General features: G+C 42.1%; 1 protein-coding gene across 2 annotated transcripts in view; it reads right to left on the reverse strand.

Annotated features, from left to right (window-relative positions):
* Window positions 1–303: 303 nt before the first annotated feature.
* The window catches only part of LOC114468235 (myosin-9-like), a 45,370-nt gene continuing 19,857 nt past the window's right edge, over window positions 304–25,816 (reverse strand). The window contains exons 3-41 of one of the 2 annotated variants that reach the window (XM_028455014.1): window positions 25,379–25,535; window positions 24,292–24,319; window positions 24,110–24,203; window positions 23,039–23,059; window positions 19,989–20,081; window positions 19,837–19,900; window positions 19,655–19,753; window positions 19,373–19,516; window positions 19,190–19,285; window positions 18,166–18,437; window positions 16,304–16,477; window positions 15,129–15,302; window positions 14,896–15,010; window positions 13,827–14,014; window positions 12,828–12,949; window positions 12,682–12,751; window positions 12,439–12,599; window positions 12,255–12,363; window positions 12,038–12,169; window positions 11,754–11,960; window positions 11,481–11,618; window positions 11,201–11,324; window positions 10,944–11,115; window positions 9,635–9,847; window positions 8,762–8,906; window positions 7,497–7,703; window positions 7,020–7,124; window positions 6,676–6,828; window positions 6,246–6,494; window positions 5,940–6,152; window positions 5,185–5,397; window positions 4,888–5,049; window positions 4,675–4,803; window positions 4,425–4,513; window positions 4,227–4,350; window positions 3,597–3,805; window positions 3,282–3,390; window positions 2,190–2,362; window positions 304–1,207 (exon numbers count right to left, since the gene is read on the reverse strand). In XM_028455014.1, coding sequence (XP_028310815.1) covers window positions 1,099–1,207; window positions 2,190–2,362; window positions 3,282–3,390; window positions 3,597–3,805; window positions 4,227–4,350; window positions 4,425–4,513; window positions 4,675–4,803; window positions 4,888–5,049; window positions 5,185–5,397; window positions 5,940–6,152; window positions 6,246–6,494; window positions 6,676–6,828; window positions 7,020–7,124; window positions 7,497–7,703; window positions 8,762–8,906; window positions 9,635–9,847; window positions 10,944–11,115; window positions 11,201–11,324; window positions 11,481–11,618; window positions 11,754–11,960; window positions 12,038–12,169; window positions 12,255–12,363; window positions 12,439–12,599; window positions 12,682–12,751; window positions 12,828–12,949; window positions 13,827–14,014; window positions 14,896–15,010; window positions 15,129–15,302; window positions 16,304–16,477; window positions 18,166–18,437; window positions 19,190–19,285; window positions 19,373–19,516; window positions 19,655–19,753; window positions 19,837–19,900; window positions 19,989–20,081; window positions 23,039–23,059; window positions 24,110–24,203; window positions 24,292–24,319; window positions 25,379–25,535 — 5,556 coding nt within the window. In that variant the 3' untranslated portion in view covers window positions 304–1,098. The remainder of the gene's footprint in view (window positions 1,208–2,189; window positions 2,363–3,281; window positions 3,391–3,596; window positions 3,806–4,226; window positions 4,351–4,424; window positions 4,514–4,674; window positions 4,804–4,887; window positions 5,050–5,184; window positions 5,398–5,939; window positions 6,153–6,245; window positions 6,495–6,675; window positions 6,829–7,019; window positions 7,125–7,496; window positions 7,704–8,761; window positions 8,907–9,634; window positions 9,848–10,943; window positions 11,116–11,200; window positions 11,325–11,480; window positions 11,619–11,753; window positions 11,961–12,037; window positions 12,170–12,254; window positions 12,364–12,438; window positions 12,600–12,681; window positions 12,752–12,827; window positions 12,950–13,826; window positions 14,015–14,895; window positions 15,011–15,128; window positions 15,303–16,303; window positions 16,478–18,165; window positions 18,438–19,189; window positions 19,286–19,372; window positions 19,517–19,654; window positions 19,754–19,836; window positions 19,901–19,988; window positions 20,082–23,038; window positions 23,060–24,109; window positions 24,204–24,291; window positions 24,320–25,378; window positions 25,536–25,816) is intronic. The other variant, XM_028455015.1, reaches the window with a different exon arrangement.

Here is a 25,816-nt window from a genome sequence, read left to right on the forward strand (position 1 = left end):
GATGGGCGTTTTCTTTTATACTCAGCAAAAAAGTTTCACTATTCATCGTCACTAATGTTATCCAAACCCTAATTTAAAGCTCTGTATTTTTAATTTCTTTCTTTCTGCTATAAAACGTTAAAATCTTGATTTTGACAGATTAGCGTTAACATGCTAATGCGTATGTGAAACTTACGCAAAAAACTAGTGTGAAAAATTTCTTATTACGAGTCATGCCGTTTCCAAATTAGCGTATTAAAAACGCTAAAAGACGGATTTTACATGGTTGCCGTGACAGCGATACGCCTCCACAGTTCATCAAAGTCAACTTCACGTCTGTTTTTATTACATCTCAGTGCAAATTTGATACAATTTCTGCACAGTTGCATTTAAATTCCTTCGGGACGTCTTTTCGTGTTTTTTTTTTTTTTCTTCCAATAAATCTGCCTCTTATTCTGACGTAAAGAGTGCCTCACAAACATTGGCACCCCAAAAGCTAACTGCAGCTACACAGGTTACAGATTACATGTCAGCATATAAACCTTCAGGATAAACTGAGCGCGGAGCTGGATACACGAGAAGCACTTCCATCTTTATAAAAAAACGTCTGCGTTAAACTCATTTCATAGATCACGATTATCACTTTGGTCCCCTTCCAGTAATTCATCATCTTTTTCTTTCTTTCTCTTGAGTTAGAAAAATAGATCCTAAAGCAGGAGCGCTAAACAAGGCGGATCGACTCCTTACAAAAATATCACTTATTTGTACTTTTCCCACACATCGAAGAAGGAAGCAAAACGAGCAAATTTAGCCCAAAAATAGCGTGAAGGCGCATTTGTCAGCATGGAGATTGTCCAAGTTCACTGGTGTGTGTGTGTGTGTGTGTGTGTGTGTGTGTGTGTGTGTGTGTGCGTGTGTGGATGCATAGATTGTCAGCGTTGAAGATCTTACACTCTTTCATGATAACATTCAAAAAAACAAGTTGAATCTCATGAAAGGTTAAATCAAAGTGTGTATGTGTATTTTTTCTAGAGACACAGTAATGGTGTGTGTCTGTGGCTGTGTGTGTGTGTGTGTGTGTGTGTGTGTGTGCGCTAAACAGAATCTAGCGACGCCTTTTCACTCCGGTTTGGGGGTCTCGGGTGTTTCCGGCTTGGCTTCGCTCTCCTCGTCACTTTCTAAGCGTGTGCGAGGGATGATGCTGCGTATGGTGAAGGGAACCTCACGCCTGGAAGGAAAAACCAAAGGGACGTCAGTGAAGTTACAGTCGTTCAGTGCCAGGAGATGGCGCTATAAAAATAAATATCAATTAAAGTTAGTGTCATTGTGCAAAACAGTGAGATTTCATTTTCTCAGAAAATGTGAAAAAGGTTAATAAATAAAGTTCTTGGTTATCTTTTTTTTATTAGATAAAAACAAAGTGTAGGCCTCACAAATCAATAAATCCAAAACCATTGGCTAAAAAAAAAAAAAAAGATAAAAAAGATGTAAAAGGTTGAAACTGCCGCTCAAACTCTTTTTTTAACTTCCCTGTAAAAACTCTGTTTATCATCATTGCTGGAAAAGTTTCGCACAATGCATTATGGGATGTGGAGTCCTGTTCTTACTTCATTCTTACCTTGATTTATTGATCAATTTTGCCTGCAGGAGATTTAAAATAAATAAAGCTCTGAAGTTCTGGGTTTGAGGTGCAGGTCAAAACTCACGCAATTTCTTTAAAATTAATTTTTGCTTGTACCAAATAAACAAATATTGTCCAATATACAGCAATAGCAGGCTTCTTAACACCAAACTGAATTTACGTCACATCATGGATCTCAAATTCAGGCCTTATTTAATAATTTTTTTTAAATTATGGGTGGAAAATAACGTGCTTAAAGGGATGATTTGCCTTTATGTTCTTAAGATGTAGATCACTGTGTGAAAAGCACTTCATAAGGTACAATTGATTGAGTTTGTTTACCTTATTAGTCAACAGTGAAAATAATAAAACAATTTAAATAAGACGAACAAATCCCTCTAGAATAAAAGCCCTGTTTTTTTTTTGTTTTACCTGCATTCGCCCAAACATCTTATAATGTTCCCTGAAATTTACAGTTAAATATCTTTGGTGTGTATAAAAGCACTTAAACCTTTCCATTGGATTGACGCGTAACAGCAGGAACGTCTCCGAGGAGACGATATCTGAGGCTTTGATGACTTGCTCTCACCTCAGCTTGCTCTTGAGTGACGACACTTCGCGGTTCATGGCGTCGGCCGACTCGGTGGCGTCCTCCAGCTCTCTCTGCAGCTTCCTGCGGTTGGCGTTGGCACGCTGAGCTTCCTCCTCGGCCTCCTCCAGCTGACGCTTCAGCTGCTTCATGCGGGAGTTCAACTTGTCGGACTGGAGTCGGACAAATAAAAGCACAAAAGCATCAAATGTGATCTCAAAAGAAGAGAAAGTGTTAACTTTAAACAAAATTGACAAAATCTTTTGTTGAAATTTGTCTTTCAAACTCATTGGATCTTATTTTAATGCTTTAAATTGTATTGCACAGTTTAGTTGTTGTTTTTGACCACATTATAGTAGAAGGTTCGTTCCAGTCCACAGTTCATGCTGTTTGCACCAGTGTTTAGTTTGTCGACTTTACACCAAGACTAATTACAAACGCATGCAATGCAATTTTTGTGACACATAAAAAGTAAACCTTCAAGATATTTGTTAATACTTTAGTAGTATTATTAAGTAAAATAATAGTTCAATAATCAAATATGAGTCACTTTGTATTTAAAATCATCACATGTGCTTCATTTTGTGTCATTTAATCGCACATCTGTTTCTTGTAAATCCCTCACATCTGTAGGATGACGCCAGTGAAGCGCACGGCTCATTTATCAGATCTGACGTGCATGTTTAACCTGTTAAGTGTGTGGTTTTCTGATGTTGGGGAGCTACAGCTGTTTTAAAGTATTGTGACTTTGTAAATTTCAATGCTCATTCCTGCAGCTCCAGGTTAAGCATGAAGAGTTAAACGCTGCAGGTCCAGGCGACCCGGCTGTTTTAAAAGGAGATTGTGAGCATGCTGTCAGCAAGTATCTTGAGTCTTGATCTTTAAAAGCTAAAGACCAAGTCAAAAACCTTGGTGTTCTGATTGACTCAGATCTGACATTCAGCAGTCAGATCAAATCTATCACAAAACAGCTTCTACCACCTAAAGAGCATCTATAGAGTGAAAGGTTTCATGACTTTTTTGAAGCCCCTTCTGTGATAAAAGTCACCCATCTCTGGTCTGAGCAGTCATGTGGTGCGAGTCGACACTGACCTGGTCCTTGTACTGCTCCGTGTTGCGGCGCTCGTCATCCACCTGCAGAATCACCTCCTTCAACTTCTTCTCGGTGCGTCTCACCAGCTTGGTGGCCGCCTGCCTCTCCCTGAGAGGACACAAGAGTCAGCGCTGCAGCCGTGCTTCGACGGCAAAACCAGCAGCAGCAGAACGCTTCTATGGCGTTCTACTTGTGTGGTTCACACATGCAAAAACAAACTGCACACTCGCTGTGAGCGTGTGTTGCTGTTGAATTCAAGTCAGCGAACAAATATAACAATGTTCGTTTTCACCTTGGCGTGCTGGTGCTCTCACCTGGTCTCCATGTCCAGCTGTTCCTCCAGCTGAGCAATCTTGGCCTCCAGGGCGGCCATGTTGGCCTTGTACTTGGACTTGACGGTCCCTTCCAGCTCTTGCAGCTTCAGCTTCAGCTCCTTGTTCTGCCGCTCCATCTGAGAGCGAGCGCCCTCCACGCGCTGACACGTGCTGCGCTCGGCCGTCAGCTCCACATTCATCTGATCCGTCTGCAGAAAGAGTGCTCAGGTCACACACCCACACCATCATAAACACCTTTTACTAATATTTCAGTTACAATTACGTTTTCAATTATCCATGTTCAATTACAATGATCAGTACTCATTCCAATTATACTTCCAGTTCTATCCTCAGAAAGTCGATTACGATTATGTTCTCAATTACAATTAATCACAATTGCTGAGCCTGAAATAAATAATCTAATAAAAGTTAACTCTTATGTTTTCTCTTGTTAGCATCTCTTATGATAATGGGTCCTAAATCAGCTGCAAAATACACTAAAAACAAATATCTATCATCTAAGTTTCATCCACCCAAATTACTATTATGCCATAATTGTTATGCGACTACAATTATAATTGACCCCAACACTGATTAGAACTAATAAGAATAATTCTGAATGTTTCTGACCTGCAGCATTGCTTTCTTCATCCGGTCGTTAATCAGCTCGATGTTGCACTGCTCCTCCTCCAGCTCCTCCTCCAGCTGAGCAATTCGAGCCTCCAGGCGTCGCCTCTCGTCTGCGGCCTGAGCGCTAAGGAGTGACCAATCGCGTCATCAGCACACAGTCACATGAGAAAAGGGAAAGAGAAACTGAAATCCTCTTACTTCTTTGTGGCCGAGTTGTTGATCTCTTCCTGCAGCTCGTCCCTCTCCTGCTGAGCCTGTCGCTTCAGTCGCTCTGCGGCCGCCAGCTCCTGCGCAGCAGCCAATCAGAGCAGAGCGCCGAGTCTCAATCATATACGTTGTTTATTATGTTGTGTTAAATAAATGTTATTATATATTCTATAGAAAACAACAGAAGAAATGGAAAGCTTGATGTGTAAATGAAGCTGAGAACAGTGAGGGAATTACTGACCTCCTGCATCTGAATGGTGTCAGCCTCCAAACCCTTCAGCTTCTTCTCGGTCTCTTTGCTCTGTGCAAGGATCTCCTCTCGGGACATTCTGGTGTCCTCCAGATCCCGGTACATGTCCTTAATCTGGGCCTGACGACCAGCACACATACACACTGGTCACACCGGGAAGGGGCTCCTGCTCTGAAACGTCACACTCTCTGTTCTTCTCCTCACCTGAAGCTTCTTCAGCTGTTTGAGGGCCTCATCACGGTTCTTGTTGGCCATGTCGATGGCTGCCTCCAGCTCCTTCAGGTCCAGTTCCATCTTCTTTCTGGAGGCCACAGCAGCCGAGCGTTGCTTCCTCTCATCTTCAAGCTCCAACTCCATCTCGCGCACCTGAAGCAGGCACAAGTGTTATAAACCTCTCATTTAATCTCTCAGCACGTGAAACTATTTTTAGGAGTAGAAATTACAGACAAAGCTTTGATCCTTTCATGAACTACCTTAAAGATGAACATGCTGTAATCAAACCTGTTTGAACAGTGCTCTCTTCTTCTCCTCGCTCATCTCGTCTCGTCCAGTCAAGTCTCTCTCGTACTGAGCCTTCATGGCCTGCATGTTGACCTCCAGACGCAGCTTGGCGTCCTCCGTGGCCTGCAGCTCATCCTCCAGCTCCTCCAGCTGTGTCTTCATCTCCTCCAGCTGCTGCTCCATCGTTCGCTTGGACTTTTCCAGCTCGTGGACCTGAGGTTTGGATCACTGGCATTAGCTGTGTTCAGTTGTAAACAATGTGTCCAAGTGTTCTTAACGCTAATTAAAGGGGCAGTATTATGAAAAATTCATTTTATAATGGTTTTGCTACAGTGATATACATTCCTTTAGCCTCATTCAGAGGGCTAAAGTTGAAAAGGCTCTGTTTCCTCCCTGCCTTGCTATTCCATATTGCTACACCAAACTGGCAAGTTGGATTTTTCTTGCCTTATGACTCATAAGGCGGAAACTCTTCCTCCTGACAATCCTGGCTTCTCCTACCCTACATAATAATGTGAGCACCTCCCTCTCAAACTTCCCTACAGGTAAAACAAACATGGCAAAGGCTATGCATCGTCACTTTGGTTTATCCACACTTAATATCTTTACTGTCAGTATATAGATAATCCGAAGCGCAGTGTGAGCACTCACAATTAGTTTAAACCTCAAATACTTAGTTGTTGAGGTTCTTAGAACAATTGAAGATGGGTTAAAAATAGCATAATACTGGAGCTTAAAAGCTATAGGACACGCACGTTCTTGCCAACGTCATCCTTGGAGGATAGTAGGTCTTCCTTCTCCGCTCGCAGCATCTTGTTGTTGCGGTCCAACTCGTCCTTGATGTCCATCAGAGCATCCAGCTCGCGGGCCAAAGCCAGAGCTCGGGTGTCCTTCTCCCTGGCCTCGGCCTCGGCTCGGTCGCGCTCCTCAGCATAGCGGGAGGAGATGCTTTTCTCCTCCGCTAGCATCTTTAAAAAAAAAAAAAAAAAACAACCACCAGAGTCAACAGAACGTCAGAGAAGAGCGTTAACTTTGTTAGCTTCGTTAAACGCTGGCCTGACCTGATCAAACTTCTTCTGCTTCTTCTCCAGATTGGACACAATCTGTCGAAGGTGGTCCTGGTCCACCAGCACGTCGTCCAGCTCCTGTTGCAGACGCGTCTTGGTCTTCTCCAACTTGTCGTAGGCGGCACATTTGTCCTCCATACGTTGATTTGAACCCTCCAGCTCCCTCTGGAGTCTCTTCTTTCCCTCCTCAGCGCTCTCTAGGCAGCTGGAATCCTGCTCCAACTTCTTCTTCATCTCAGTCATCTGTCAGAAAAACAAACCCACACATTTTCATATAGATGTGTATATTTTAGGGAAGCAGGATAATTATCACATTAGTAGATGCTGATTCTGATTAGTATCCAACGATTGTTTCTGTAAGGACAGTTTTGTCATGTATGATTTTATGAGTACAATGAGAAGGACCTCTGAGGAGCAGCCTTACCTGAGCCAGGGCCGTCTGCAGCTGCTTCTCCACATTCTTCCTGACCTCCTCCTCCTCCTCCAGCTGTTCCCTCAGACTGGTTTGCTCATCCTCCAGCTGACGCAGACGTGTGCTCTGGGACAGCTTTTGACGCGTCTCCTCCTGGAGGAGCTCCTGTTGGATGGATAGAGACGGTTACAGCGAGGAGACAAACGTGGGTCTTTGTTTCAGTTGGTCTGTTCAGTTGCGGAGGAAAGTGTTATTTGACTACATGTCCTCTATGCCTTCCTTTGATACTCATGTTTCTGAGCAGCCTTGGTCTTAGTTCATAGTGTGTGTGCAGTGTATGTGTCTGTCGGTTGTACCTGAGCATCCTGCAGCTGAGACTCCACAGAGGAATAGTCTTTGGCTACTTTGATGGACTTCCCTTCCACCTCAGTCAGCACACTGCTCAAGTTGTCCAGCTCAGCCTGAGAACGGACAGAAAACAACTTTAGTCAATGAATTTTGTTTTACCAAAACGATTTAATCTCTCAATTGACAATAGGAACATTTTACAGGAATTAAGAGATTTTTTGTTGGAGTAATCAACAAAAAAAGTGAAGACTCATGTTCATAGGCCTTTTTTTAATTCATTTACAAACTGTTGCAATAACCGTGAAAGTTTTCAGTGACAATAATTTTTCTTAGCAATTCCAATGCTAGGTAACATACATCAATATAATATTTATCAAAAACTTGGAAGGATCAAAAGAAATAATGAAGTGGCTGAATAAATCTGTGTTTAACATGCAGAGGCACTAAAGGAGGGTCTATAAATGCCTGATTTGAAAGGCGTGTACCTGCACTTTGGCAAGTCTCTCAGCCAGCTCTATGCGCTGCCGCTCGCTCTCCGAGTGTTTGATCTGCAGCTCCTGAACCTGAGCCTCCGCCTTCTTCCTACGATGTTCCGTTTCTCCTTTGTTCTGCATGAGCGACTGCAGCTCGATGCTCAGCTCGTTCCTCTCCGACTCAATCGCCTGCTTGGCCTTCTCCATGGACACCTTGTTCTGCAGAGCATGACACAGATTATTAATAAGGGCCGTCTCATTTAAAGTGAACCGATGGGCATACCTGTCAAGTTTTGGATTTGAAAATAAGGGAAATTTTCTGGCGACCACTACGAGCAGACCCACCCGCCCAACCAAGTTCCAGTATCTCTTATATTTTAAGATAGGTGTACAAGAAATCTAAAATGCCCACTTGTCAACCATTTACTAAATACAATTATGTGGTTAGAATCTGGTAGGTCGACCTTTATTAACATTGAAATGCTGTGAACATTCCTACTAGGGATATTATATATATATATATATATAATATTTTTTCTCAAAATGGTGATATACGATATAAATCTAGATAATTTTATCGAATAAAGTCTGACCAGAAAGACAATTCTGGGTTAAATTTGCTGATGCAAAATGCTACACAGACTCATTTATTAACAGCTGATCAATGTGCACTCAGAAATCCATTTAACTGTTCTGAGAAGTAAAAGCAGCAACTCCTAAAACTAGTATTTTGATACATAAGCTATAATATATATATATATATATATATATATATATATATATCTGAAATATTATAGTTTTCTATATCGCCAAAATAGAAAACTCAATACATCTTGAATCTCGATATATCACCCAGCCCTAATTTCTAACGCTAAAATCTAAGTTACTAATCTAACAGAATGTTTAACTGTGTCCCATGCTGCTGCGCTTTAGGAAGGTAAACTCTGTCACATTTCACAACTTATTTACACGAGTTCTTTGTTTTCTTCATTCATCATTTCTTTTTTGAATTGTTTCCGGATTTGTTGCCGCTGTCAGCACTAATCTCGCGAGAATTAACACCCAGGCCATTTCAGGTGGCAGTTCTCACGAGGCTAGTGACGGTGTTCAGTTTAGTAAGGCATCTTTTAATTAATACTACATTAAAATACGGGATATTTAGGGGAAAATACCAATACGGGACGATGGCGGGAAAGAGGGGTAAAATATGGGAGTTTCCCGGCCAAAACAGGATACTTGACAGATATGCCGATGGGAGTGTTAGATGTTAGTTCTACCCTCTTGGCCTGTTCCAGCTGCTCGTTGAGCTCGTCGAAGGCCTGGCAGTGCTTCTGTCTGATCTCAATCAACTGGTGCTCGTGTGTTCTGGCTTCTTCGTCCAAAGTCTTTTTAAGCTGAGCCACTTCTGTCTCCCGTTTGGTCCTGTGAAAAGCAAGGAAAATTCACCAAAAAACTATTGGACTTCGTTCTTGATTCTGGTCTTTGATATATGTTGTTTATATTTGCAAGTTTTTTGTAGGGGTATGGAATCACAGAATTAAGTTCCAAAAATGGAAATTGCATTATGAGAGGAAGTATCTGGGAACACATTCTGGATAAATCTAAGGCCTTATTTTTCCTGTGTAGAGCAACAAAAGTGAGGGAATAAAGCCACTTATTTTATGCGTTTTTGGCCAGTTTAGCATCATCTTTCAACATGACTTCAGAGATTAAGACCATAATGTTTTATTATTATATTGTATTATCTTCTGCCTAAAAAGTGGTGATTATAGCCCCTGTAATGTGCTTGTCTAGCCCTTGTTAGGAAACACTGCCTTAGACATTTGGTACACTGTATTTCTCAACAACTACAGTACATTTATTTCCCTTTAAGGTGATGTCTGAAGTTCATTGAGTGACCTGTTGTGACGTTACACTGACCTGGGCATTGTTGAGTTATTTTATAGCCTTTGTAATTAATATCTGATGTATGCAGTGTCAAGTACGTGTTAAACTGGCTCAGTTGTTCAGCTTTGCCATTTGATGACTGCATATTTAGAGCAGGGTTTTTAGACTAATAAGCAGAGCTGTAGGTGAAAGCTGGTCACAGAGCTCTCAGGAAAACATTATACACACAGGGTAATTCAGAGTTGGTTGGGGAAAGGCTGTACCTGAGCTCTTGCTGAGCAGCAGTGAAGTCGTGCGTGTCATCCAGCTCACTCTTCAAAGCCTCCAGCTCCTCTCCGAGGTCTCTACGATGCTTCTCTGCTTTAGTGCGAGCCTGCCTTTCCAGCTCCAAGTCCTCCTGCAGCTCGGACAGCTGAGCCTCCAGCTCTCGGATCTTTTTCTGGGCAAGGTTCTTCTGGGCGGCCTCCTCCTCAATCCTGCAGAAGTGAACAGGTTTTTTACTCATTAGATAGAACCCAGCGTCACTAAACCCATGCACCACCAGGGATCAGAGATCAGAAATCCTCCAAAATACTCAATTTTCAAGTGGTTTTTTCTAACAAATTATCTGTAGGATGAATCGATACAAAAAGGTTAATTTGCGCTCAAATTTTTTCTATATATGAGACCGAGGAATGAGAACTACATGTTAGAGTGTTTGTAAAGAGAGCTGAAGTTACATCTGTGCTCATGATTACAGTTTTAAAATCCCAAATTCTTCACACAACACTTTAAACTCTAACATTTCTTATGAATAACCTCATCAAACTAAATAAGTCTCAGACTCAATCACTGAAAATTTTCACAAGATCTCAAAGAGAGTGGTTTGAAAAACTCAATTGTATTTGGCTTGTCTAAAAAATACAGGAGAATTAACCAGAGTAACATTAGAAATATTTGTGTCTCAAAGACAGAATTAAACAGATCTGGTAATGACATCCACGTGAGCTCTGAATAATAGAGTGGAAGATGATGAGAGCATGACTGTTGGTCTGAAGGAAGGAGATTGAAAACATGCCTTTATTCTCATTCTGTGCTGATTCTAACTGTTGCAGTTCACTTATTCTTATTGTTAGTTGAATGTGAGCAGCGGACTCTATTTTCGGTACCAATAAAATACCATCTTAACTTATCAATACTGAGGCCAAGAAATGCTTTATTTAGATAATTGAAACTTTTCACCTCAGAATAGTTTTTGTTAATGAGGATCAAGTTGGAAAAAAGTGTAGAGAAACCAAAGATCTGACATCCAGCATGAAGTTTTCACTGTAATAAAAAAAAATATCATAACCTGTATTTATTGGGGTATAAATCTTTTTCTCTTTGGGCTTGAAACAAACAGTGATGGCATTACTTAAATTCAAATCTATCTGAAGATGAAAACATTAATATCAATGAAAAACAGTTTTTTAAGTGATCCTAAGACAGAACCTTGGGGAACTCCTGATTCTGTAACTGGAAAGAGTTCTACAGAGTGGAAAAACATAATGCAGATGCACTTGCTAAGCTGTGGTTTCTAGTCCTTCCACTGACCTGGCCAGCGCCGCCTGTAGCTCCTCTTCCTTTTTGGCGAGCTGAGCGCGAAGCTCTGCGATCTGTGCCTGTAGCTCGGAGATCTGGTCATGCGTCTCAGTGAAGTCACCCTCCAGCTTACGCCGGTTCTTCTCCAGCTCCTGACGCTGCTTCTCCTCTCGGCGGAGGCGATCTGATGGAGGAAAAAGAATGATTTTACAAACCAGATGGAGGTAAAACTGAGACGCTGAGGGTTGCTGGTTGTAATTCTCACTGACCCTCCAGGTCTGTGATCATGGCTTCATGTTTGGTCTTGAGCTTCTGCAGACTCTTGGACTTCTCCTCCTCCTCAGTCAGGTTGGTGGTGAACTCGGAGATTCTATCCTCCATCAGCTTCTTCTCCTGCAGACAGAGAAGAAAGCTTCAGTGTAAAACATGTCTTATCCCAACAACCCCCCCCACAAACACCAGCTCAGGTTTTACAGCTGGGACATTTGACATCTATAGAGAATTGGTCACAAAGAATCAAACCAAAAGCAGGGGAATTCCCATTCAAACCTTGAGCAGCTTATTGTTCTGGTCGTCCAAAATGATGACATCCTCTTCAATCTTTTTCATCTTGGCCTCTATGGTGACTTTCTCCAGCTGGAGCTTCTGCCGTGCTGCTTCCTCCTCGTCCAGCTGCTGCTCCAGGTCCTAAGTGCGAACCAACATGAGGAAAGCTTCAGGAACATGTTATTCACAGACTTCTTGAAAAGTCTGAGAAATATTCAGAGGCCTCTGACTGTGTTTAGGGTTTTCATGGATTTGTAGGTTAAGATTCTTGCTTACGATGATGTTCTGCTGCATCTTTTTCTTGTCCGACATCAGATGATTGGCACGCTCCTCCTCCTCCTCCACTCGGGCCTCCAGGTCATGGAGAATCTCCTCCAGCTCCTGCTTCTTGGCAGAAAGGCGGGATCGCATCTCCTCGGCCTCGGCACAAAGCTCAGTCTCGGCCTGAAGCTGTTCCTGCAGAGCCATCTTCTCTGCTGACAGCTGCAAACACAGCACGGTGAGGACTGGGATGGCTAAGAATGACGAGGGACTTCAAATGAAGCTTCATCTAGAATCACCTGGTGTTGCTTCTCCTCCATCTCCTGGAGCTGCTGCTCAGCATACAGATGTTTCTCCTTCACCTTCAGCAGCTCATCGTCTTTGGCCTGCATCTCCTCCTCCTGACGGCTGACTTGCAGCAGAGGTTTCACCTGAACACAACATCACAGAGCATTAGGAAAATCAAAAGGGAGGCAATCCATAGGAAGGCAGAACGCGTTGTGAAGACGTCGGCACCTTGGTGAAGAGTCTCCACCACTGCCAGTTCCTGAGTTTGAGATATGCAGCGCAGTTCCTCTGGATCACCTTCATGGCAGTGAGCTGCTGCTGCCGCTTGGCAAACGCCCTGCAGAGGAACATCAGAGTCACTCCCACTCTTGGAGCATCCGTGCTGTTTGTTTGGTAACTCGTGGGGTCTTACTTGCGGGCCACGTAGCCTCTGCACCAGGCCTGGAAGCTGATGATGATGTCTGTAATCTTCATGTCTCGTTCCTCCTCCAGGTGGGCGAGGACTCCGGCTCGGAAGAAAACTTTGCTCTGGCCGATTCGGTACAAGTTGGGATCCAACTCCAGACTTTTGATCTGATGGTAAAGAAGAAGCGCTGATTAAAGGTGAAGTGGGAATAGGAGAGCAGCGTGACGAGCAAACAACAGCGTTCCCTACCATCAGCACACAGGCCTGCTTCCCATCCATGAAGCCTTTGGGGATGGAGTTGGGAGTGAGGATCTCATACCTGGGAGACGCGCAACGAATGATTAAAGCAACCAAAAACAAAAGGAGCCGAAATAAGAGACGATGGCGTTCGTCACCTCTGTCTAAACTCCTGGAAAATGATGCGGTTCGGAAATCCCTGTCTGCAGATACGGATTCCCTCCAACACACCGTTGCACCTCAGCTGATCCAGGACCAGGTGAGGGTCCAGCTTTCCTGCCTGACAGTGAGAAAGAAATTGTAAAAACTACAACCAAAATGATCGCAAGTCCTAAGTTAGAAAACTTGAAAATGATTTGTGGTGAAGTTTTATCACAAACATAGGAAATAAGGTACACACACACACACGCGCGCACGCACACACACACACACACACATTTATGTTACTTTAACATCAAGTTCAGTTATCTATTGCACAAAGATCAATCATTCTGAGGCTTTCATTAATGAAATAAAAATAAAGACTAAATTGATCTGAGGTTACGCTAATTTCACCCCAGGATATTTTTAAGGAATGTCTCTGTGTCTAATGTCAAAAACAGCATTACACATTTAAACTCTGCAATGAACAACAGGTGGCTCTGTTGTCTTGTTCTGAAAAAAACTTCTCACTGTTCTTCTGGTAAAGCATGCAAAACAATGTGTGTGCATTTCCTTTTTGCTGCAGAAGTCACCAGATAATCCTGACTAAAGTTGCTCTGGTCAGCCACAGATTATAGTCTATATGACGTACTATTTTGGCAATAATTCCAGCCTCCTCGTGTGGATTTTATCAACGGACTCGCTTTTTACTGAGCAGCTCACGTTCAATACTGCACGGCGATACATATGCTTCATAATTCTTAACCAATTTGATCACTGCAATCAGTGGTGTGCAGAAGAATGCTGTTTATTGTAATCCTAACTGAATTGTAATTGAACATGGATGATTGAAAATGTAATTGTAATTAAAAAATGTAACTGACCCCAACCCTGGTCTGGTTTTAATTGTTTGCTGGAAGGTTTATTTGTGTTCTCACTGTGATAAAAAAAAATCTAAAACTGGTGTCTCTTGATTCAAGTTTGCAGAGTTATAAGTTGGGACTTAAACAGAGTACCTTCTTCTCGTGGTTGGGGATGATGCAGCGCACAAAGTTGGGGTTGGTGTTCCTCAGTGTGGCCATGAGCTTGGACAGCTGCTCCTTGTACAGCTGACCGACTGTGCGGAACATTCCCTTCCTGGTCTTAAAGGCACCGGGCATCTCCGACATCCCAGACACTTTATCCAAACCAACGATGCGGTCCACTGAAGGGTGAACGGGATCCAGGCAGAGACAGACAAACACAGAGACGTGTTAGGCCAGAAAGTGTGTAAATTTGACTTCCAACCAGGCAAACTCAAAACGGATGCACATATCAGCAGGAAACGAACACGACAATCATCTGTATGTCTGCTCTCCACTGAGAGCAAAGCCGTGGTTCAGTGAAACACACACAGAGTGAAGGTGGAGGAGGACAGAGGGCAGAATACAAGTGACGTGTGGAAGAACTGCACACCACAAAAACAAACTCAGTGCAGTGAGTGAAGGATCTGTCAGCTTCAACGCTGCCAGCATGTTGTTGGTGTGTGCAGCTTCGTCGGACCACAAATTTAACACCAATGTATGGATGCAGTGGACATGGATTGTTGTGGTAGCAGATAAAACCAGACACTAAACCAATCCCATGCAGTTTATACCATTGCTGTAGTACCCAAGACCAACACCAGGGATCCCCAAACTATCACACAAAGGGAGAAAAGGAGAGCTCAATGACGAGCGAGTATCAACATGTTTAGTGACTTCTTCTCAAAGCGGGAACAAAAGGATGAAGACAAAGTGGAAAAATTAAGGAATGAAAAATCACACAACCACAGAAAAACAGCGTTCTTCACCTGAGTTTGAGTGCAGAATAGGAAAGCGTCGATAAAAATAGGCTCTCTGACATTTCTGTACCTCTGAGACCAGTTTAAAATGTATAATGATGGAGAAAAAAAGGACCAAACAAAGGAAGAAAGGGACAGACAGCAGCAGTAGGGTTTGTAATAAAAAAACAAGGTAAAAACAAAGGTGCAGACAGTAGAGGAGAAGAAAGAAGTGTGAACCAAAAGCCAACGTGACCAGATTTCCCAGAGGGACTTGAACTCACCGTCTTTCCACAGGTCAGACACAAACTTGTCGGTGGACTGGTTGAGCAGAGTGGCCACGTTGTCGTTCAGTGGATCCATGTTTTTCATCAGCCACTCGTCTGCCTTGTAGTCCACCTAGAGACCAGAACAAAACCACAACTGTGTTTTAGAGCTGAGAACTGAAGCTGCTCGGATCAGGGTTTCTAGGGCAGAATGCGAGGGAACGTTCAAACACAACTCAGTAAATATTTACCTTGCCGGCGTAGTGCAGGATGCAGAAATCTGCCTCGTCCTTCAGTTTCTTGGGCTTTAGGAACTTGGGATGCGAACCCTGCTCCATCACCACCTTCTCCACAAAGCTCTTGTCCGTGGCTTTAGGGAACCAGCACTCCTCATCCAACAGAGCGAGAACACCAGGAGGATTGGCCTAAGAATGCAAGAGCGTGAGGAAAACCCACATTATACATGCAGAGCAATATTCACAGCTACTGTGCATTGTTTTTAGCACCCTGGGATTCCTCCAGGTAGATAAAAAAACTTACATTTTCAAGTTTTGTTTAGCATAAATACTTTTGCATGAAAATTATCTGCAATGATTATAAACTGTCCAATGTTTTCATGCCGAGTCATCAGAATCACACGCACACACCTGAGGCTAAAGTGCTCGCGAGTTAACTGTACAACATGGAGTAGGCATCATCATCCACGTACAGCTCCCCCTATACATTACATCATGCCCAAGGATATAATCTCCAGATCAAATTGCACGGTAGTGAGTGAAAAAAGTAGGTTTAAGTGCTCAACAGTAAGATTGCAAAAATACAAAAGTGCAAAATTAGCCAAACACTGAAAAAACACAAAGTCAGAAGTAAGGCTGGATTTTAAAAAAAATTAAAAAAAATTATATCGATTCATAAAAACCTAAAATTGATCATTGAATATTTTTTCTAGAGTAATTGCCAATGTAAACATCAATATTTTTAATAATGCACCAAGTTAGAGTTCGTTTCTATTATTTCAAAAATTAGTTCTCTGAGAATCTCTTCCAGAAAACTAGAAAAATTGGTACTTTGCCTGAAATATCCTTAACCGAATCTAATGGAATCAAATTGAATCGAGCACTTGTGAAACAAATCAATTGGAGAAATCTAAATTGATACCCAACTCTAGTAGAAACATCAAAGCATCAATACTGATATACTAAAGTTAAACATGCATTTTTACTTTTTATGATGTCCTTATGTACATTTTAGAATGCAAAGTTGAATCAGGATGTTTTAACTTCTACTAGCCCTACCAACACCCTTTTATTCCCATTTGTTTTAACTTAATTGTAAAGCCCTTTGGTCCCATTCACAGTGGTTGAAAATGATTTTATACTGCTTGATTTGGTTTAAAGGAAACTGTGAAGGAATGCTTTGAACTCACAGGCTTCTCGATGAGGTCAATGCAGGGCTGCAGGTCGAGGCCGAAGTCGATGAAGCTCCACTCGATGCCCTCCCTCTGGTACTCCTCCTGCTCCAGGATGAACATGGTGTGGTTGAAGAGCTGCTGCAGCTTCTCGTTGGTGTAGTTGATGCACAGCTGTTCGAAGGAGTTGAGCTGCAGAGAAAAACAAACAAAAACACTTATTGACAACGTGGATCGATGTAGAGAAAAGGGTCACACGTTGTTCTCCTGCTCTCCTTTAAAAACATTTCCTCAGATCCTTTTTATCAGTCTGATAAGATGAACTAATACCATAGCCATACCACTTTAAACTTTGTTCCTGCTTCGCCAGCGTCACTATGTGCCAAGCGAACCAAAACAAGGAACTGGGCACATGCATGGAACACAAAAACGATGAAGTCCCTATTACCCACCAGGAAATACACAGCCAGCACGACAGCATTTAAAAAAAAATTAAAATAAATGAATCAGTTGCTGCACAGACTGTCAAAAAAAGATGTGGAGGCTTTTTACTATATATTGAAATCCTACATATAGTAAGAATTTAGGATATACATAACATACATGTATATATATTTTTGAAATCAGTTATTGGCTGTAGAGGTTCCAAAAGTCCATCCATCCATCCATTTTCTTCAGCTTTTATCCGGGGACGGGTCATGGAGGCAGCAGTCTCAGCAGAGATGCCCAGACCCCCCGATCCACGCACACCTCCTCCAGCTGCTCTGGGGGAACCCCGAGGCGACACCAGGCCAGCTCAAAGACATAGTCCCTCCAGCGTGTCCTGGGCCTTCCACGAGCCCTTTTCCCAATAGGACATGCCTGAAACACCTCCCGAGGGAGGCGACCAGGAGGCATCCGAAACAAATGCCCGAGCCACCTCAGCTGGCTCCTTTCAACGTGAAGGAGCAGCGGCTCTACTCCGAGCTCCTCCCGAGTGACTGAGCTTCTCACCCTATCCTGAAGGGTGCGCCCAGCCACTCTGCGAAGGAAACTCATTTCGGGCGCCTGTATCCTCGATCTTGTCCTTTCGGTCATTACCCAAATCTCATGACCATAGGTGAGGATAGGAACGTAGATCAATCGGTAAATTGAGAGCTTTGCCCCCCGACTCAGCTCCCTCTTCACCACAACAGTCCGATACAGCGACCGCATCACTGCTGACGCCGCACCGATCCGTCTATTGATCTCACGCTCCATTCTACCCTCACTCGTTAACAAGACCCCAAGATACTTGAACTCCTCCACTTGAGGTAAGGACTCTCCACTGACCCAGAGAGGGTAAGCCATCTTTTTCCGGTGGAGAACCATGGCCTCAGATTTGGAGGTGCTGATCCTCATCCCGGCCGCTTCACACTCGGCTGCAAACCGCCCCAGTGCACGCTGAAGGGGCTGATTTGATGAAGCCAACAGAACATCATCATCTGCAAATAGCAGAGATGAAATCCTGAGGTTCCCAAATCGGACCCCCTCCGGTTCTATTTAGTTATTTTGGAAGCACTGGAATCTGACGGAAAAACGATGTCCTGTGGTGTTCCTCAGGGCTCTGTTCTCAAACTCCTTCTGTTCAGCCGTTAAATGGTTCCTTTAGATGACTTAGTCTGCAAAGGCATTGTTATCAATAAGACTGAACAACTAATTTATAAAATATGAACTACATTTACATTTTGTGGTTATTTATGTTTCGCTATCGTTTGTTGACTGTTCCTGATTTCCTCATTAGTGCAACACTATTTTATAAATCAATATCTGTGCTGTCATGTTCACAAAGAGCCCATTCCTTGATTAAATAATTTACAAACACTCGCTTGTGTAGGATTTCAATTTTTTGTGACGTTTACCTCAAAGATCTCAAATCCAGCAATGTCCAGGATGCCAATGAAGGACGCTCCCTGTCTCTTGGTCTTATCCAGGGCTTTGTTGATCCTCATGACGAGCCAGCGGAACATCCTCTCGTACGTGGCCTTGGCCAAGGCTTCCACAGCAAACTCCGCCTGCTCCTGGGTCTGAGCCTTCTGCACGTAGTCTCGGCCCACCTTGATCCTGGGCGACAGGATGGCTCGGGTGAAGTCGGTGACATTCATTCCCATGAGGTGACAAACCTTCTGGGCGGCTGTGGACAGAAGAGAAAGAAAGAAGGTCAGAAGGTAAACACTAACAAACATTAACTCTTGGATAAAACTGTGTGACAAAAGTCTCATCAATTTTTTAAGTATCTCTGTGCTGTGGCAACGCAATTTCTACTGAAGAACAGTAACCAAGTGAAAGCACTTGTTTCATGTCTGTTTGCAAAGTAAAGCATCCAATTTTCTGCGATTGTGGAAACGAATAGAAAAAACAGAAATCACCATCTAATAAATCGAAATATTTTTTTAATAAACAAAATCAACATTTCACCAAAATGTTGTGGGACAATAGCTCACATTTACACTACAAATTTTCATCGTAAACAGGTGGGCAGAGAAGCCGAAATATTACTTCTCACACAAGATACGACTAAATACACCTCCTTATATTAAAATTGTGATATGACATGGACTAAACCCTCACCGGAATGTTTTGGGACAATATCACACATTCACAATACACGCAATTTTTCACCACAAAACGTGTGGCATAATGTGTAGCAACTTTAGCAAACAGACTTCATATCTCGGGGGGCGGGGACAGAGAGGGACATGGGCAGGACAAGACATGAAAGCTTCTGATTGGTTAGAAATTGGTCATAGTTTTTACAGGACTCCGGCTGCTATTGAGGTCTGACTTTTTTAGGAAAAACAGATGAATCAAAAACAAAATTGAAAAGGGTAAACTGATGTGAAAATCAGTTTTTTTCAAACAGAATATCCTTAACTGTTGACTTACCAGTGTTGTCAGGCATGGAGGCCTGGTCGGTGTGACGCTCCTTCTTAAAGTTCATGTTTCCGAGCTGGAGCACCGACGCCACCACCTTCAACATCCCTAAAAACAAACAAACGAGCATGAATCCACATCTCCTCCTCCTCCTTCTGTTGAATTTCTTCGCACACTGAATAAGACGAGCCTTACCGATCTGCTCGTCCTCGGGGATGCTCATGATCCTGAAGGCCTCCAGCGTCTCTGTGAACAGATCTTTGTCCTGCTGCCCGGGAATGGTCACGTTCCCATTGGAAAGGAAACGGTAGTTGTTGTAGTTTTCCAGGAGGAGCTCGTCTAAGAAGAAAGGCAAAGGGAGAGTCTTATTTATCCTAATGCTTTTGACCTTAAAATGATATATTATCAAATTATCACTCTTCCTTCTGACAATGAGGGAGTAAATATATAGAATATTAACAAACCAGATGTACTTACTGCGCAGTTTGTCTCCAGCTCCGGTGAGCATGTAGTAGAAGATGTGGAAGGTTCGCTCCTCTTTGGCCTGACGGATGGCTCGAGATTTCTCCAACAAGTCTACAAGTAAAACTGTCAAGGAGAGATTCCGATACTCCGACAAACCCAAACAACGAGCACCAAACGTAGTGAATAAAGGATACAAGTTTCAATATTAGCACCAACAATATAACCGTTGACGTCAAAGTTGATCCTGATGAATTTTCCCTGAAAGTTAAAACAAAAGATAAGAAATCCAACTTTAAAACCAGTAAAAAAAAAAAAAAAAAATATAAAACTTGCGGCCATTTCTTACAAATCTGGAGGAGTTGTCATTTTTGACCGTCTTGGCATTGCCAAAAGCTTCGAGGATGGGGTTGGCCTGCAACAGCTGCTTCTCTAGCTCCCCCTGGTGGACATGAACATAGCAGCAAAGCAGAACTAAAGCGGAATCCAACCAGAGAGGGTTTTTTACCACCAAAAATATTTATTTAAGTTTGTTACACAACAAATTTCTAAAGATTCCTCCGTCCAAACAGAAAGGAAAATGTTACCCGAAAGCCGTTTGCTTTATTTTTGTTTGGGATTATACTTAATAAATAATTAAATGGTTGAAGTACAAAAAAAACTAACAAAAAAAACCCATTACATTTAGTACAGTTTTAATATTCTAATGTAGTTTTTTTCAAGTGAAATAGTGCTGAATATACCAAGACTAAATTACTATTTTTATTGTTTTCCTTTTGCCATAAATCATCTATCTGTGCTTAGAACATGTGTAATGACAATAACATTACAATTTACGCTGCGATAATGTAACTGAAGTCCGTGTAAAGCAAATTCAGCCATTTTCTTCTAAACACATTAAATAGGTCATAAATGTATTTCTTAAACTATGTACAAAGCCATTCAACCATTTAGAATGTAACTGTGGAGCTAGGCTTCACAAACTGTGTTTCAAATTTCTGTGTTCAGGATTTAATGAGCAGGTCAGAAATCATAGCCGCGTAACATAGCGGATTAATCATTAGCATTAACCCGACCTTGCTTCTGAAGCACACCAAACTTAAGCGGCCTCTAGCAGGCGCAATTTGGCCCCTAGCTGAAAACAAACCACAGATTCGGACTCGGGGAATAAAAATACATCCGCTGGTGCCACATTTTCAATGAAATTAGCACTTTTTTTTCCGCCTCTAGCGGGTGCAGTTCTGACTCTACCAGGGAGAGATGCACATATTCAGACTAGGGCGGAGCAGAGCATTTTTGGATTTTTCACACTGCTCTCTCCCATAGGGTTTGGGTTAATACACAGAGGCAATGCCATTCCCGTGCGTGGTTCCAGCGCCTCTAACTTACACACCCCCAGCGCCTCTAACTTACACACCCCCAGCATTTAAGAGCAGAATGAAGTGCTTGTTTTTCCATGATTTTGAGACCTAATAGTAATTTTATACACTTAGCGATATTTTTCATCTTTCAAATTTGGCTCAGTGGTCAATGACATGTTTCTGTAGTGTGACAAACTCATAACAAAAATTTATTTCTGCTTTACATGGACTTTAATATAATGAAACTTATTTGCTGCTCTGTGTTTTCCTAAATGTTGGTGTTAAAACAAGTGTCAAAAGATTAGTATAGATGTTGAAAAATATATTTCTGTGTGGACGAGGCATTTAACTGAGCTGGGTTTAGTATGTCGTGAGACAGGTTAGTTTTACCCTACTGATGATGTGTTGTTGCAATAGTATAAATATATTTTGGCAGTATACAAGTAGATAAAACTGTGATGGTGTGACTTGACTGCGAGTTGTCACAGAAACTTTTTTTAAATGACTCCATTGTAAGCTCATAGTGAGACCGATTATTATTGTGATGTGATACCCAGTCACATTGATCAGTTTACCAGGCTGTACTTACGTCTGTGTAGAAGGTAAAACAACAAACCAGCGAGTGACACAAATATACACACACCAGAGCACTGCACCCCAACACACACACACACACACACATAAAGCCTCGTTAGTGGAACAGCTGTAATAAAACAGTCACTGAAAGCCCGTCACCTTTCCACAGCAGAGTGAAGGCAAACCACACAAGCCTCAAAACTCCATCAATGACACATTAACCTTTATCTGCTTCATTTACGAATTCCTCAGAATTTATTACACATCTGTATTTTATAAATCTGTATATTTACCTCTTAACTGTGTGTGTATATATTGGTAGATATCTGTATAATTAACTATATCTCTCTCTCTCATATATACACACACACAGTATATAGGGGCTCCAATTTTCCATAATAATTGAGAGAACAGAATTCACTTCCTGAATCGGAAATAACAATATTGCTATTTTTATACAAGGAATTGCAATATGATACGGAATATGGCTTCGCATACATGCTTTTAAAAAATAAGGCAAATTTACACACAATTTTTAGTTTACCTCCTGCAATGAAAACGGCTATAAGACACAGGCTAAACCCTCACCGACATGTTTTGGGAAAATATCAAGAACTTGCGCCCAATTTGTCACAGTAAAACGAGAGGCGTAATGTGTAGCAGCTTTAGCAAATGGACTAATTGAAAATCTTGTGTGCATTCATCCAAATAGTAAAGTTAATTAACTGTACTAAGCATGTTCGGCACAATATCGGGGCAGTTTAAATGCCAGTAATGACATATGATAGGAAAAGCTGATGAAACAGAAAAATGTTAACTGACAAAGGAGTAAACTCTCAAATGAATTTCTGAAAATTGGAGCCTCTATCTATACATTATAATAATAAGTGAATGTAATTCATTTGGTTACTTAATACTTTCCAATGCTATCTTTTGCACTTTATCTGTTGCTAAAAGACAGAAACGTAGTTGCTCACTCCGACTTGGTGTAGTCCCATTTATAATCAACAGTGATTGGTTTAATGATCATAAATCAGGATTTTTCCTCTGTATAACTAAAACTTGATAAATAAGGAATCAGGATGGGGAAGCATGCTTGGAATTGATCCCAAAATGATGACACTGTTCAAGCAGAAAGCAAAAAAAAAGCACCTCAGACGCACAAAAAAAAGCAAAAACAAGGAATGAAAAATTCAACCAGACAAACACGAGGAACGATTGTTATCAAACCAAAGGCCCCCCCCCTCCCATCCTCCGATTGTCTGGCTGAGTTTTTCACAGGAACACATTGGCTGCCACGGAGCTGCGTACAAAACTTCCTCCACATTTCCTATTGTGGAGGACGACAAGTCACCTCTGCCCTTCATACAAAGACTCCCACAAACTGTGCACTCCAACAGGAGGAGAAAGGAGGAAGAGGAGGAGGACAGAAGCGGGTGAAGATGGGGAAGAGTTCACTCACATGTGAGAGGATCGAGCTGCTCTGTTGGTGAGGAGAGAAAAATAAAACAACCTCAAAACAAAGAACGCTGGATGTTTGCAGTCACATCCCAGCAGGGGGTGATCGATCAGGGGCGTGTGTGCAGGTGAGCACGGTGTTTCAGTCTGGTGTCTTCTCTAAGCCTTTATGCCCTTAGTTTTCATTCTCTGCAGGCACGTCTGAATCTTCTCCTGTATCTAAGCATTAATTTGAGTCCTTTTTTCATGCCTTTCTGCTCTTTTCTAGACTGAAATGTACTTTCAGATGTGTTTACTCATCAATCTACGCTTTAAAACCTGCACGGCTGTTTCTCTGTTCCTGCTCAACCATCAAGAAGCTGTGATGATACGTGTTCACACAAGTATGTGTAGATGGCTTCATCAGCGCACAAAAAACACCAAAGTGATGCTGAGGATGAGGATGGGGGGGAAATTAAATTATTCTAAGGTGAGAGAAAAAGGGAAAGTTTACTTGAATTTGAGCTGGAAAAACTGAAAAAACTTCACATACAGCATGTCAGCATCAAGGCCTCATAGTTAGAGAGTGAGCAGATTATCTAGACTGTTGGTTTTACTTATGGAGAACCTGTAAATGCTGCGATGGAAGGCCAGGGACTGGATTCCAACCAATGTGACACAGAGGTAAAAAGGGGAAATTTAACCTAAATTGAAATAGTCACTTCAGCTTTTATTCTGAAAAGCGCAATTACTCATTGCTCTTTAGAACAAAGTCCTAATTATACAACTTTAGCAGATTTTTTCAATATTTTCTTATCATTTATTGATCCTTCAATAGGAACAATACTAAGAGATAAGTGAAGAGAACATGCAAAGTCTGCTGAGGAAGGCAAAGACCTGGATCCAAATTCATGTGCCTCCTGCAGAAAGCAGTTGAGAGCGAATTTAAAAACATTCTCAAATACGCTTGGGTTAAAACTCTGAATCTTATTTTGAAATTGGGGCTTTTATTTTGAAACGGATGCAGGAGCAGTGTTTTTAGGCGCAAATGATTCTAACAGATGCTTTGAGCTTCTACAGACAGGACATAACATACCTGGTCTTTCTTGGTCTTGTGGGAGGAGGCAACATGAGCGAGATACTGGATCACCTTCTTGGTGTTTTCTGTCTTTCCGGCACCGGACTCGCCCCTACGCACACACGCAGACAGAGAGATGAGATCAGAAGGCGACGGGAGCATTTGAGAGGTGGAACCAAACCAAAGAATCTGCTACTCACGTGCACAGAATGGACTGGTCCTCTCGATCTGCAAATACAAAGAGAGTAAATGAAGAAACCGTTGCCATTTACAGAATGTGCGTTAATGTCAATAAACAAAATGTTTGTCAGAGATGTTTAAAGTCTCCTTCAAAGGCAAACTGTGTGTGCTTGGAATGAACCTGACAGATGTTTCCAAATGTAAACTTTGTACATTTTGTGGGTAATATTCTTTTCATTTATATATACCTATTGTTTACAGTCTGTGTTCAAACCAACTGCTCAATCTGTCTAAACGCAGGAGCATCATGGTAAAACCGTGAGCTGCAATCGCCTCATCAGGCCTTACAAAGCAGCCTCCAACAATAGCGGATGAAAATATTCCTGCAGGAAATACCAGGCAGGAAGTCGATAACCATGATATTATGCAATGCAGCGAAGGTAAATGTCTGGAAACAGGAATTCTGCCTGAGTAAGTGCAGGAAGTTTGTTCAGCTCCATCTTTGGGATATTTGTACTGATGACCTCATTAAGAGTGAGATACTGAGACATCCTGTTTAAAACCAGTAGTAGAAGAGGAAGATGGTTAATGACTTCTAATGTAAAGGATGGTTCTCAGGCTTGGTGTAGAGCTGATAATTATTAGACTTGGGTGGGAACAGGAACAAGATGAATGAATGTGTGTTAGTTGTAAAACTTTACAGTTCACCTGAGTAATAATGAAGCATGAGCTTAGTTTTTTAATCTGTTACCTGATTGAATCCACAGTCGTGCAGTTTAGAGGAAAAATGTTGCACAAATCAAGTTTTTTTCTACTCGGCCCAGACACAGAGGCCAAGTATTTCCATCATTACAAACCTTTTACACGCCCTCACTTCTTTTCTGCTCTGCATTAAATATTCTGCTGAAATCTTAAAACCTCTCCTCTCCTTTAAGGTTTACGACTCTGTCTGGATAGTCATCTGTAGCAAAGCTCAGTCTTTAAAACAACATTTAACCCTCGACAGGGTGATAAAGGACTCCTAATATTTCATAGTTAAGAGCCCAGCAGAGCGTTCCTGCTCATTGTTTCTGCTTTAAAGGACTCTCAGAGTTTGGGGGAACCTACCCTGCATCATGCTCCTGTAGGCCGTGTCGGTGATGGCGTAGATGTGAGGCGGCATTTCGTGCCTCTTCTTGCCTTTGTACATATCCACGATCTCCTCCGAGTAGATGGGAAGGTTCTTGTAGGGGTTTATGACAACGCAGAAGAGACCCGAGTACGTCTGTGGGACACAAAGAGCTGGGAATGAACAAACTCAACATCTGATGGTCAGTCCTTCCACAAATCTTAACTCCCTACTTGTTGGTTCTTCTTTTGATTAAGCAACAGGTTTCCATAGGACAAACTAAAGCAGGGGTGTAGAACCAAGTCTTGTTTGGGGGCCTTCTATCAGAAATAATCACTTTCTAAACCCTGGATTGTGCAATCCACTTGCAGATCAAAGAGAATCGATTTAAGTGCAACAAACATCTGGAGTAGAGCTCTATCCTCACTATTCAAGTA

Source organism: Gouania willdenowi, chromosome 8 (genome assembly GCF_900634775.1).
Source record: "Gouania willdenowi chromosome 8, fGouWil2.1, whole genome shotgun sequence".
Classification (NCBI taxonomy): domain Eukaryota; kingdom Metazoa; phylum Chordata; class Actinopteri; order Blenniiformes; family Gobiesocidae; genus Gouania; species Gouania willdenowi.